This window comes from Ptychodera flava, chromosome 16 (genome assembly GCF_041260155.1).
Source record: "Ptychodera flava strain L36383 chromosome 16, AS_Pfla_20210202, whole genome shotgun sequence".
NCBI lineage: Eukaryota > Metazoa > Hemichordata > Enteropneusta > Ptychoderidae > Ptychodera > Ptychodera flava.
Genome location: NC_091943.1, coordinates 11,078,812 through 11,092,936, shown reverse-complemented (window position 1 = coordinate 11,092,936; position 14,125 = coordinate 11,078,812). Strand labels below are relative to the sequence as shown.

Below are 14,125 nucleotides of genomic sequence, written 5' to 3'. Positions count from 1 at the left end.
GCTGTACAGCTCAATCTAAACAGTATATGTTGTATGTATTATCTGCATTACCGTTATATGAGTAGACTTCACACTGAATATTAAATGTTTTCACCGAGGCATGCTAGGACAATGTCCATTAGCTAAACTCGTTTACCGACAATTATAGATTAGGAAATGGAGGCAGAACCGAGATCTCGCGTTATTTCTGCGTGGTCTGGTTAATCCTATGTCTTCCTATTAGCGAACGAATATTACTAGTGTTGATTGATGCGTTCAGAAGTAGTAACCGACATATATTGATATCAAGGTGAAGACTAAACAAGGGATCAATTGTACAAAAGGCCAAGTGCGTGACGTGACCGACAAAACGAGTCAGTGCACTGACACAAGTGACATTGCAATAAGTGTTGTCATTGTGGGTTAGCGTGCTTTGACTATTTCATATATGACGTCACGTCAATAACTACGTTGGGGATTCCCCATTATTTACGTGCAAGTTTGTTCGTCCCCCGCTATCGTATAATAACCTAAGAGAATGAGAAGAATGCAACGTCGTTTTGGAATTTGAGGAGAAATAATGAAGAGATCGCCAAATATAGTTACAGCATGGGCGAGATTTCACAATCATGAATCTGTATCAGCAACGCGTGCCAATGCACAGCTTCTGTCTATGCGAGAAATATATTCACTTAACCCAATGCCACCTCAGTGATTACCAGATTCGTGGTCTTTGACTTTCCTAATCAAAGTCTTCAATCTGTAACGTAAAAGACATGGTGATACCTGGCACTAAATTTCTCCGATAAAGTCATCATTTTGAATTCTGGATGCATTAGAATTTAATTATGTATTCAGTATGATATTAAGCAATTTTCATAAATCAATAATGGGGAATTGTATTTCAGTAGTAATTTCCTTGCGTAAAGACAATATCATCTTCAGAAATGTAACATTCTTTCGGCGAAAGAAATAAGCGGTCAATCTTAGAATTTCGTTATTGTCTTTGCTAAGACATGCAAAAAGACTCACGCCTCCATTGATATCCTGGACGAGACTATTAAGAGCTCACGTGAGCCCTATACAAGCTCGGTGCAACCACTTGTCGTTTGATTCAGAACAAGAATTGAATGGAATTGCAAATACACGCAGGCATGCAAACACACACTCTTGTGAACATACCCAAGGATGGAGAAGACATCTGCCTACTATCTGTGCATTCATATTTATTCATTATTAAGATTTATTTAAAAACAAAGCAAAATGTCTACTGTGAATAAGATTGACAGTATCCCTTGTATAAGCCAACATTCGACAAGTGATAGGAATATTTACTTGTAAATAAAAAATGACAGTTTACGACAATAAATAAAAAGTACTAATGAAAGACTTACGAAATTGTTGACATGAAGATCATGTGATATTCAATTTGAAAATGCTCAAAAATGTTTTTTCCCTCCCCTGTAGTTCCTCTGCAGGGTTTCCGGTCGAAATTAGCACCAACAATTAACAGTATAATGTCGTCGAAAAATGTGTCACAAATTTCTTTTATCTGCCCTAGTTTGTTGTTTTTCATTACGGACATGATTGCCAGCCGGAACCAACGCAGTTTGCGCGACTGACACTACACCTTTTAATCACGAATTTTTCAAACATTGCAGCGTTGTATTGGGGAAGGCAAAAGCGATTTTCGAGAGGCTATTTAAGTTGACTGTCACGTGATCTTTATGTTAAGAATAATTTACACAATAAATATTACAGCATTCTAGAATACCTAGGCTTTCAGAAAATATATACTTCAATAGAGCCACAAGCTGAGGTTTTTTAGCAGAGAATTCTGGAACCTGAATAAATACCTTACAAATAAACATCACAAGCTTACATTTGCAGCAATAAATAAAAGCACAGTCTACAGAGCGTCACCAATTTTCGTGTCACAATTATGACCTATGAGTAACGAGCGCCTTCATGTTCCGAGTAAAACATCAGACTTCAAATATCTGAATACACTCAACATAAGTATTTCTGATTAAAATGTACCGTCAACAATTTGCGAACTTACTTATTATTTTGGCGTATGTACTATGATTGCTTACTTGACATGTTTTTAAATTCAATTTGATAGTTTTCCATAAAAATGTAAATGTACCCAAGACAAGAAAGTTCTGAGCCAGTAACAGAATCAGCATATTTTTAATTCACTAATGAAGGGTGTGATTGTTAAAGTTCTGGAAAGGCACGTTCAATGTCACTTCTTACTCTTCCATCTTTAAACAATGTTAAATGCAATACAATCAAATAAAATAAGATTATATTTCGGCCAAGTCTAATATTCATACCTAAGAAAATTTGAACAGTGTTATTGTCATTATTGATGTTATTATTGTATTATTCATGTAATAATTATATTTCTAGTTATCTTATATACGCAAACTTTAGAGAGCCATCCCTTCAGTCTATAGATAAGACATTGAGTTAAGTAAGTGAGTGAGGTAAGAAAATAATGGTACAAAAGTTAGTCTGTAAGTAAATTCAGTATTAAGTACATCAGTTAGTACATGAGCAAGTAATCAAGAAAACATGAATGAATAAATAAATAAATAAATAAATAAATAAATAAAGATGGAGGCATTTTTCATACGAGGTCACTTGTGTCTACAATCACCTTAATGAACGCTACATCATCGTTCACATATGCATGCCTAGGACTATCAAGTTGTGATAGGGGCATAAATAAAGGACAGCCACTAGCAATATTCATATCCTGGGTTGGTCGTTTGAAAGAAGATGATGTTGGATCTGGCCTGAATGCATCGACTAAATGTTCTCTATCATTTTGATCAACCCACATCAAAGTGACCTTTTGACGGAATGGCCACCTCAAGAGGGCATCAAAGGGTCCCTTCATTATTGTAAAGAATACAGACACATGATTACCCTTACCCATTCCATCCCCATTGAGGTAGATTCGGGCACACATTTTGTAACCATGACGACTAGTATAAAAACAAGGAGAGTATATTGACACAGTTTTGCCAGATATAGCGTCTTGTCGTTTCCTCTCAAAATCAGATATTTTCCACACAAGTACGCCATCATAAGAAGCCATTTCTAGTGACTGTATCCTCAGATCCTGTTCTGCAAGAGCTACATCTTTCAAAGCAAGGATTCTATCTTGCGCTTTAATTTTACGTTCTAAAGATTCGATAAGATCTCTTTCCCTGATTCTTTCACGCCTTAAAGTCTGTATCAAGTTCTCATCATGTTCTACTTGATTGTTTAAAACTGCGACAACACCGTCAAAAGTATTAGCCTTAGTGTGAAGCACAGTTTCTTTGTCTTTTAATTCTTTAACTGAACTACTCAATTTGTCAAGCGTCATTTTAATCTGGGATACTGATAAACTATTTTGTAATGTGGACTGACCACTCTTTTCATCCAGTACTTGTGTCACTTTCGTTTCCAGTTTCTTGGTATGCAATGCCACAGACTCGATCTGTTTATCTTGCTCATCGACTGTTCTTTTCAAACCTTCAACTTCGCTGTCATCTCTGATGCTTTGCACGATTGCTAGTAATGGAGTAATTGCGTTGAGGACCATTAGTATGTGTTTGCCGATGAACTTTGAATTGTGGTCTTCAATCCTGTCTTTGTCGACCTAAGATATGCACAGACCAACAAATTATGTTACTTATAAAGTTGCAATGTTTCTTTGAAATTGAAAGTAAAAATCATCATTATACGATCACGAAGTTCTTGTACGTTTCTCGAAACATCTTATTCAGGCGAACATAATATACGAATATCGTGAAATATCCATATTGTCATGCACTTACTAGAAACATTTTAACTGGCGGAGTAGCAGACACAACAGTTGCCACTCTGAAAATTGTATTAACTTTTGATTTACGTCAACTGCGACGAGTGTGGTCCTCATGAAACATCGGTCCTGCTTGTTTTCTTTTCGTTCATATTTTTACTGTATATGTTTATTATTCTTAGCTTACACAGTATCTAGTTCCTATGTTAGACTTACCATCTCGTCACAGCCGACACTCTTGAATTGACAAGGAATAGGTTTCTTCTTACAGTCTCCATTTTCAAAGTCCTGATGAATTGCAATCTGTAAAGGAAGACAAAACAACTAGATAATAACACAAAAACTCATTCATTGAAACAGCGTATGCACTGCTATACAGCGATATTGTGTACGACCTATAATGAACAACAGTTGACGACTTGCAGTTATGCTGAATCATTGATTTGATATTCAGTCTTATTTTCCAGTGTCAACAAAGGTTTATTTAAATCTAAAGACAAGGCAATGCCTCATTTCATGTATAAAACATCACTTGACCACTGAACCATCATTTTTACTCCCTGTAATGTATAATATAGGCAGCTAGCAAGAAAATGTACTTTCTTGTCTGTCCTCACAAACAATATTAAGTATGCTTACCTTTTCACGAAGAATGTCCTTCCTTCCGCAGAACTGACAGGTCATTGGACACTTTGGACACTGCTTATGATGACTCTGTACAATAAGAAGAATGATAACACCGTTATTTTGTGAATATTAAATGAGGAATGCTTGTATTATGCCATATTACTAATCATCAACGACAAAGACTGAATGGATATAGTGTACTGCGATTGGTAGATAGGTAGGTCAGTCAGTCTGTTCTGTCTGTGTGTATACATGTACCTTTTCAAACTATTGCCTGCCCGTGTTCCACACTGTCTCCGTCCAACACGTAACCACCTCATTCATTGAAAGAAAGCTCACATTGTCTTCAGAAGTTACTCGATTCAAGTTGTCAAAAGAGAAGGTCGAGAATTACCTAGTTCGACCTAAATTTAAAGTAAGTTTTTACCTTCGATTCTTCATACGTCATTTCATCATTGCAGAACTGGCACGTTACCGGTCTCATGGTACACTTTCTCTCTAGGTGTTCCGTGAGGTCCTTCCTTCGCATTTGAGCCCTGCATCTTTCGTGAATACATCGGACAGTAGCGAATGGACAAAGTGATTCATGTCCCTGAAACAGCAATTTACCAATACCTAGGTAAAATGACGTCCGTTGATTCATTTTGAAAGTGTGTTATACACTTTCTGGTAACACATAAAATTTTCTTACAGTATTAGGCACCTCTAGACTGAAAGTTGTAAACCTTTGCACATTCTTTGTTTAAAAAACTTGCCTGGATGGTATTCTCTTTAATTATGCAGAACACACAATCAAGGCTGACCGTACACATTTTGGTGTCAGATAAGCAAATTACTTCAAATTTACCGATATTTGAAATCCAAAATGGACTCCATTCCCTATGTTAACTCTATAATAAAACATTTATTACTTCAAATTTACCGATATTTGAAATCCAAAATGGACTCCATTCCCTATGTTAACTCTATAATAAAACATTTTATTTTCACAGAAACAAGACTGTGAAAACATAGGCTTCAAAGTTAGTTCTCGCGAGCAGCAGACTATTGAAGAAGTGTATTGCAGATAATGGAGTTCGAAATACTGTCTCCAGGATGCATTCTGCCTTTACTATAAAATTAAGACATCTTACCTCGGCATATTCCTTATAGGGTCCCGTCCACCTACATCCACCATTTTGACAACGAACTTCGATATCACTGAGTTCTCTCAGTATGGCTCGATCACTGTTAGTCTATATTATAGGAACAAAATGGTCTTAAAGATTAGGAAGCAGAACTCTCTCTCTCTCTCTCTCTCTCTCTCTCTCTCTCTCTCTGTTGTCTTTCTGTCTTCTCTCTCTCTCTCCTCTCTCGCTCTCTCTCTCTCTCTCTCTCTCTCTCTCTCTCTCTCTCTCGTTCGTATGACATTCTTCTAATAGAGGACCGACGATTTTGTTTGAGAGTCAAGTACAGTGTTGACATTATATATTACAGATATTGAGACTGCACGTTATGTATTGATATACTTCACCGCTCAAGTTTCTATTATAAGTAGTCAAATTCGATAAGAGGGGATACTCACATCTTCAATGCTCAATATTGACTCGCAGTTATCTTCAATCTCCACGCTTTGCACTTGAAAATGCCGTTTCTGAGGATGAAATGAAATGACATGAAATCACAAACTGAAAAAAGATCTAGCAAGATGAAACCAAAATCTAATGAAATGTACCAAAAAGTTATTTATCGGGCCAGAGAGAAAACATATTGTTCTTCGGATATTTTGGCAAAGCTATACAGTTTTTTAAATGTGTTTTGAACCAGCAAATCTCCAACTAGTTACATTGTTACTGATGACTTGAAGTCAAGATGTTAAAAACTGTCAACAATAAAAGAGGCATTAATACATGAAATGTTGAGAACAATTGCTGGACATGTCGACATGCTCCAAGGGGAACACAAAACACTGTAAAATATACACGATAAAATGCCCCAAAATTAATTAAAAAATTGCTATTTTGTCCTTTTAAAGTCCTAAAGGTGGGGTTGGGTCTTACATTTGCGCGTTATTTTCATTTTACATTGAACCACGTTTCGTTTTAGTAATAATGTATATATTTGCCACAATTTCTAAAAAATCCTAATTGGCCGAAGGAGAAGCGGTGATTTCGAGGAACAATTTAATCGTTTTCTCTGGCCTCGATAATATCTTGAAAATTATTTATTGATATGAAGAACTGAAGCACAACAACATTCATGATAATAATCTCGTGACGTGCTTGAATCTGCATTCTGCATCGATGCATAAACATTTACAGGGTATGGAAACTGTTACCTTACGTCAATGCTTTTAAAACTCATTCCACTACACTGCATGTAAGTCTAACCTAGAAACCAACATATCCTCTAGGTTGGTTTTACATAGTTATCGGGAATGAGCAATTGGTGACAGCCTGAGTTAATACAACGATAAATGCGTTACTTTGGAAACTGTCCTCAATTTGGAAATAGGTAAACCCTAAACTCCATCCACTTGCGACGAACTTTAGCACTATTTAATGGAAGTAGCATGGCAAACTATCAATGCAGTCGTGGAATTATTCCGACGAGGTTGTGACTCACTTGCAACTTCTGCTTTCGGCAAAATTACTAACCAAAAGTCTCTAAAGTTATTGATACCTGTCAAATTAGAATTTCTCACTCTCCTGCGCCAGGCGAGACTGGTAGTTGAAGTGCCCAGCAACCCTCAACTCATTCGGCCCTATTGTTGAGGTTATACGGTCAAAACATTTGGCAATTTTCCGACAGCACCGACAAGCGACAAACTATAAACATATAAACCTCCAAGGTTGTTTGGGAGGAAAAGGCTTGTTGGCATGGCCAACGATTGAAACTATGTCTACGCACATCGACATACATTTGACGGGACGAAGAGAAAGTGTAACATTTCTAACAGGCTTCGAGAGGGTTAACACAGCTGATAGAGCGGGTAGAGAAATTAGTAATACACCTTGGCCGTACATCATGATACTGTGAAAGCGCCAGGACAACAGTCTTAATAACAGGACACACCCTGCCTTCTGTTTGGTATCAGCCAGGCGGACTCCATTGTGAATGTACTGACGTACATTTCTGAATACTTGGCACGTCTACTTCTGAAAAGTGTCGTAAACATGTTTTCACCATGTGCCTTATCGATTCTGGCATATGTTCAGACATGGCAGACATGTTCAGACAAAGCTGATTACATTAGAATGACGTCATGGTTCTAGCATTGTGCAAAAATAATTACGTACTGTACTTGTCCGATTTTTGAGAAGACATGCATATTGCAAGTGAAAGGAGTCCACTGTTACAAACATTACGTTATGAAAGAGGCATGAATTGAGGTGGTTAACAAAATTCGGCCACATCATCTGTCAAAATAAGCAAAGTTTGAGCTGGTGATGTCAGTCAGCTGACTACTACGACTAGACCAACAGCTTACATTTTTAATTTTAGCCAACTGAACAACAAAATATCCCTATTAGACCCATTGTAGAGTCAAAACAGCAGTTTCTTGAAATCGTTATTTGAAAGCCTGAAATCAGGCAACTCCTGTAACCTATAAGCGTGTATCAGAAATCTACTCGTTACGGGCTATGGAATGGTAGCAAATCAATCTTACAGAACGATGTTTAATTGTTTAGACCTTTGAATATTTTGTAAAGTCAATCTGCGACTATGAAAAATTACCTGTATGCTATTCCATGGTCTGCCCGTTTACTGACACCATGGAAACCATACCATACCGGATGCAAACAAGGATTTGTGGCTTGAAGAAATCATCCGGTGAAATGTAGGAACAAGCAAACATCGGTTCAATGTGTGTCGTAGTAAATCTGAAAAAAAATATTTGCACCATTTTTTTTTCCACATTATACGACCCTGGAATGAAACTAAAATATATTTTAGTGTGACGATAGCCCTGAAAATAAAGGGCTTGCGTTTACCTGATAATCTTAACTTGTTTTAATGCGATCTATATCCTATAGGGATATATTGTTCCAAAAGGATAATGCAGCATTAATTGCCTACGTGCTCCTCTAGGACAGATATTCGGACAACCAAACTTTAACACTACTTTTATAGCCTGCCACTTGCTGATAATTATTTCAAGCATATGACAAAATAAACTTTTCACCGATTTCTTTTAGTTGAAATCAAAATTTAATTTTTGTCCAGAGTTGACACAGGCATGGAGGCTATTTTAAATTCCAAGAGTCTAGAAATATTGCGTAATTTGTCTCTCTAGTGTGGAACTTTGTACTGTGATCCCAGGTTTTACGGCTTGGTTTCGATTTTAAATAATTTCAAGTTTCCTCAAGGAGAAAAAGTTTACGTCTTTCAATTTCGAGGCGTTATCTACCTTAATGGTTGCACATATGTCCAGCAGAATACCTTTTTGATATTATAAATCTTCCATGATAAACGGTTGGAATTCGAATTTCTAAACACTTGGATATTTAACTTTTAAAAAATCACTACGGATCTACGCATAAGCAATTGATACTACAAATTGCATCAATGTAAGTTTTCGGTCTCGGGGCTCTCAAGAAATACGAAATATATTGAAAGCCATTTACTAACAGTGTTTTTCCCCGGCTAAATTATAAAGCAATATGGCGCTTCATTTTATAAATTACCCACTCAAAGTCATGTCACCCTTTCCAACCTGTTTTAGTGTTTTCCTGAGGTCTTCTCCGTCATCTTAAAAATCTCAATCCATTGTTGTCAACTTGGAGGCTGTCGTGGAAAATGCCAATGTCATGTGGTTAATTTTCGAGAGAGAAGTCTAAACTAAAGCCCAAAGTCAAATACGTTAAACAAGAAGTTTTACTTTTTATTGCTGAACGCATCACACATTTCCATGCCCCGGATCTACGCAAACTGATTATATTTAGAACGTACTGTAGATGTCCATATCAATGCTCTGAATGCTGGTCATTATATACATAGAATCTGCATATGAAGAATACAGTTTCGTAACAGTGCGAGTAAAATGGGCTATCTTTGAGATTCTTGATTGATTTTGTACATCCGTTTTTTATCTGTCATTTTATAATACTTAACTTTGTACATTTGAAGCTTAAGCGGGTGTTTGCAATTGGCAGAGAGCAGCCGTCAAAAAACGGCAAAATCAATTGTGCTGAAGCGATTTAAAAAGTTTGAACATTGGGTTACAACCCACTTCTGTTGGCGATTGAACCATAGAATACAATTCAGTAAGGGAGCCTTCAGTAATTACAGGGGGGGGGTATGCCGGGGGAATTTCGCGAACACCTGTACCGTAAAATGTGACCCTCCCCCCAATCCTCCCGTCTAAAATGTGACCCTCCCCCTTGTCCGACATTCTAAAACTTGACCTTCCCCCCCCCACCACTGCGGTATTCTCCCCGGGAATAACTAAAACACTATCAGCTAATTTACATAACAATTGGTTCAATTGTTATGTTAGGGACAAATTACAGAGGGGAGGGCTGGTGTTTTTGGAGGGACAGTCGCATTTATCACGCAAGAATTTTTTAAGAGATAGGTATTTCATACAGTTTAGGGAGGGTCACCATATTTTGTGCAACTATAGAAGGCAAGATGTAGCTGATTTAGTGCTTCATCCAAAAATATCAAATCATAATACATGGAGTCTATCAGGCAAATTATTGACAATTTACCCCCACAAAACATGCTATATCTGTATTTTATATATGTTTGATAATGTATTTAAATGTACTTTGCTTGAATAGGGAAGTAAAATGAACATTTGTGTACAAGAAATTGATTTCTGAATTTCATCTAAAAAGTTGGTTCACTATCCATGGTGTTTATGATGAAATTATGAATAGTTTTTTCCAATACAAAAATAGGTAAATCTTTGCATTTGTGTACTCTTGATTATTGATATTAATTTTCTTGATTAGACTAGAATGGTTACAAGTCCATGGTTGTGTAAGAAATTTGATTTTGGAATTTCACCAAAATGTCGATTCACTATGCATTGGGGTCTATGATGAAACTATGAATAATTTTTTTTCAGTACAAAATTAGAAAAATCTGTGCATTTATGTATGCTTGATTATTCACATTATTGTTCTTGATAAGACTAGAATGGTTACAAGTCCATGGTTGTGCAAGAAATTTGATTTTGGAATTTCACCAAAATGTCAATTCACTATGCATTGGGGTCTATGATGAAACTATGAATAATTTTTTTCAGTACAAATTAGATAAATCTGTGCATTTATGTATGCTTGATTATTCACATTATTGTTCTTGATTAGACTAGAATGGTTACAAATCCATGGTTGTGCAAGAAATTTGATTTTGGAATTTCACCAAAATGTCAATTCACTATGCATTGGGGTCTATGATGAAACTATGAATAATTTTTTTTCAGTACAAAATTAGATAAATGTGCATTTATGTATGCTTGATTATTCTCATTATTGTTCTTGATAAGACTAGAATGGTTACAAGTCCATGGTTGTGCAAGAAATTTGATTTTGGAATCTCACCAAATGTAAATTCATTATGCATGGCAGTCTATAAGTGTGTGCGTATTTTGTTGGTGATTTCCTATTCAGGAAATATCACACGGACAATCAAAGTTTTGGCCATAAAATCAGCTTCTGTCCAAAGTGACCCTCCCCCCAAGTAGGTTTTATAAAAAGTGACCCTCCCCCTTGAACTGTTTTCTAAAAAGTGACCCCTCCCCCCAATTCCCCCGCCACCCCACCCTGTAATTACTGAAGGCTCCCTAAGCTCATCGGACAATGATGCACATGTAAAATTATATTTATCATTGTGATCATAGACACGCGAGTTTCGAGTGTCTATCTCTATTAAAACCAATCTAATTGCCTAAGAGGTACACTTACTGCTACATTAACAGAAGACAATGAGCTGGCCGAGAAAGGAATAATTATCTATAATGAATGTAAGGCACTTGAAGCATGTGCAGAGAGACGTTATGCAGGGCATCGGTGCATGAACAGCATATTGACCGATTGAACCAGAGGTCAAATTCCGGTCAAAATTTTAACATCACTATGACGTGCGAGGTAAACACGGGGTTTCACCAATTTGGTCTCATTGGCTGCAACAACTATACTGTACCTAAAATGACTTCCACAAACCTTGTTAGTGAGCGAGAAATTCAATTTATGATGACTCGTTAATCTTAGCCGCGGAAAGAGAATTTAGCCTCGATATGGAAAAATAAGTATTTTACCTGTTGACGCTTTCATCGACACATTTACGGCAGTATTGATGTCCACATGGTTTGAACGGGATCTCTCAATACGTCTGAGCACAGAGAACAGAGAAACTTCACCGCGGGTGGGTGAACGAATATGTGTTTTGGATATCCAGACATGCGTACTAAAACTGCAAAAAAAATAGGGAAGAGTCACGGGTATATTGAAAATATTCTTTTAACGAACTAGTATTGTACAGTCAGCAAGCAATTTTTTTTGCCGTGTCAAATGCACTCTTAGTATTACGGTAGTAATCTTCATCTTACTGACCTGAGTCCTAAATATAACGATATGTAAGGGCACAGTAAAGTTACCGTAAATTTATAAGATAGACGCAGTGTCTTCACGCTTTTACCGCACGTATTTAGGTATTCACATCAAAACCAGTGTGATATTATCACTAAACGCCAAAAGCCGGTTATGCGGAGTGCCATTTGCAAAATTCAGATGAACGTTATTCTAGTATTGTAAGAGATGCGACAACAAAAATCTTGTGCTGAGTAGTGGGGATTGGACTTGGTTTTGGACAATACAATTAAATGAATAGGAAAATAAATTAAGAAAGATGTACTTACTTCTGCCGCGGCTGATATGGGTCGACTCGGAATGACTTTACTGAGGCAACTTTTTCTCTCCGTGAAAACTATATTCTGTGTTTTGCAATGCTCCAGTATAGAAACTGGCGTCAACCGCCTGTGTGTGTATTTATACGCAAAGTCTCTTATACATAGCCCATGAATGACGTCATAGGTCGTTAACCTATACTGGGTTCGAGATCTTTCTGTAAGCTACCAGGTACCATGATACCAGGGACCAGGTTAAGCCGTCAAACATAATAACAACGAGATTTACATGTTCAGCGTCTTCACGATGTCCGGTGAATTTATTATTTCACAGAAAAAACGAATCATATTCATGTACATCGACTAACAGATACAGGATAACGTACATTTCATTTTCGACCTTTGTACGTAGTTCAACGTGTGACACCGTCGATATTTGCTAGGGGATTCCCTTTTGATGAATGTTTTGTTTACGTGCACATGCGCTCGTGACTCACAGGCCCAATAGGAACATTGAGTTATGCAATATTCATCTAGAATATTCTTTGATAAAACAAATATTTGAATCAAATGTACACTTAAACACCCGCTTACGTATTTTGGGTTTTGCTCATTCAGTTTTGCGGAGTCATTTAACGTCGAAGTTTGATTTAAAAATGTAAAATAACGTTTTAACTGTATAATTATTTGCCTTATTGGTGAGTGTAACAGTGCTACAATACACTTTTATTCTTTTCCTCTAAAAACAGAATTTTGACAGTGATGACTCAGCAAAAACTAAACGGGGAAACAAAAATAAAATACATGAGTTACTTACGATAGCGAACAAAGATCTATGTTTCTTGTCATGGACATTTGGCAAAAATTCTGCCATGATAGGATTTGTTTCTTTCCTTTTACGCCTATATACCAATACGTCAAGCAAATATAGTGTCAACATTTTATTTTACATCTTTTTCTTTTTAATGAAACTTTAACGCTATATGACTCAGCTTGAACAGAATGAACGAAACCCAAAAAACACGAGAGTGTGCAATCTATAAAATAACTAATAGAAGACAAGCCTTTTGACTTTCAGTTTTAATCTGGAAGGAACTCTTGGTCGCTGTACATGTCATTGCGATGAAAGTGCTATGTACTACACGTGCCATCATGTGATGATGTATAACTCCCGGGATGGATGGTTTGTCTTGTGCTTGAACTTTGTAGAAGAAATTAATTTCTTTGAAAGGATAATAAATAATATTTAAGGCTAGATTTATTTGAACCTTTGAAAATAAGTGTAACTGTTCAATTAACATGTTAATGGTGTACATGAGCACACAAGCAGCGACTTGTCACTCATTAACAGACTCCGAATCGTTTATTGAAAATGTTTATGTAATGAATGTGAGAGAGCTGAATAAACACCGCCATCATTATTAGGTGAGAAAATATTTGTATTCACGGAAAGGTACCAAATAGCAACAAAGATTTACCCTTTCTTGAACATTAGACATTTCAACAAATAGATTAAAATGAGAAATTGTACCTATATATCTTGAGCTTGAGTTGTATTCAGCCCATATTTATTGTCTTCAGTATTCACCCAGCGCAGTTTCTAGTCACACGCCCTCGAGTAAACTTGCGAAACTATATTCAGCACTACATGTTTTACGTCAGTTTGGAATCGGAAACGCTCTGTCACCGCTTCCGAACCGGGACAAAGGGAGCTTGCATAGCCTGAGTTGGAGAAGTGCTTAGGGGTGTATGTGAGAGTCTATAATGTATCCTGCAAGCTCAGCTGTAATTTACTGATATCGATCATGATCTCACAGGATGTTAGTAAACAACACTATCTTACAGTGAGCTTTATGTTTGCA

At 36.8% G+C, this 14,125-nt stretch overlaps 1 protein-coding gene across 6 annotated transcripts; it reads right to left on the bottom strand.

Moving 5' to 3' along the window:
- Positions 1-1,192: 1,192 nt before the first annotated feature.
- On the bottom strand, positions 1,193-12,584 carry LOC139152807 (TNF receptor-associated factor 2-like). Of its 6 annotated transcripts, XM_070726144.1 has the most exons (10): positions 12,276-12,584; positions 11,676-11,830; positions 9,123-9,193; positions 8,144-8,289; positions 5,991-6,059; positions 5,560-5,661; positions 4,854-5,018; positions 4,439-4,513; positions 4,016-4,102; positions 1,193-3,637 (listed from the first exon to the last, which is right to left on the bottom strand). In XM_070726144.1, exons 7-10 carry the CDS (start codon positions 4,953-4,955, stop codon positions 2,615-2,617), a joined length of 1,287 nt encoding a protein of 428 aa, XP_070582245.1. In that variant the 5' UTR covers positions 4,956-5,018; positions 5,560-5,661; positions 5,991-6,059; positions 8,144-8,289; positions 9,123-9,193; positions 11,676-11,830; positions 12,276-12,584; the 3' UTR covers positions 1,193-2,614. The 6 variants fall into 6 exon arrangements, with proteins under 6 accessions (XP_070582245.1, XP_070582246.1, XP_070582247.1 ...); XM_070726145.1 differs by lacking the exon at positions 9,123-9,193; XM_070726146.1 differs by lacking the exons at positions 8,144-8,289; positions 9,123-9,193.
- Between the last annotated feature and the right edge of the window lie 1,541 nt (positions 12,585-14,125).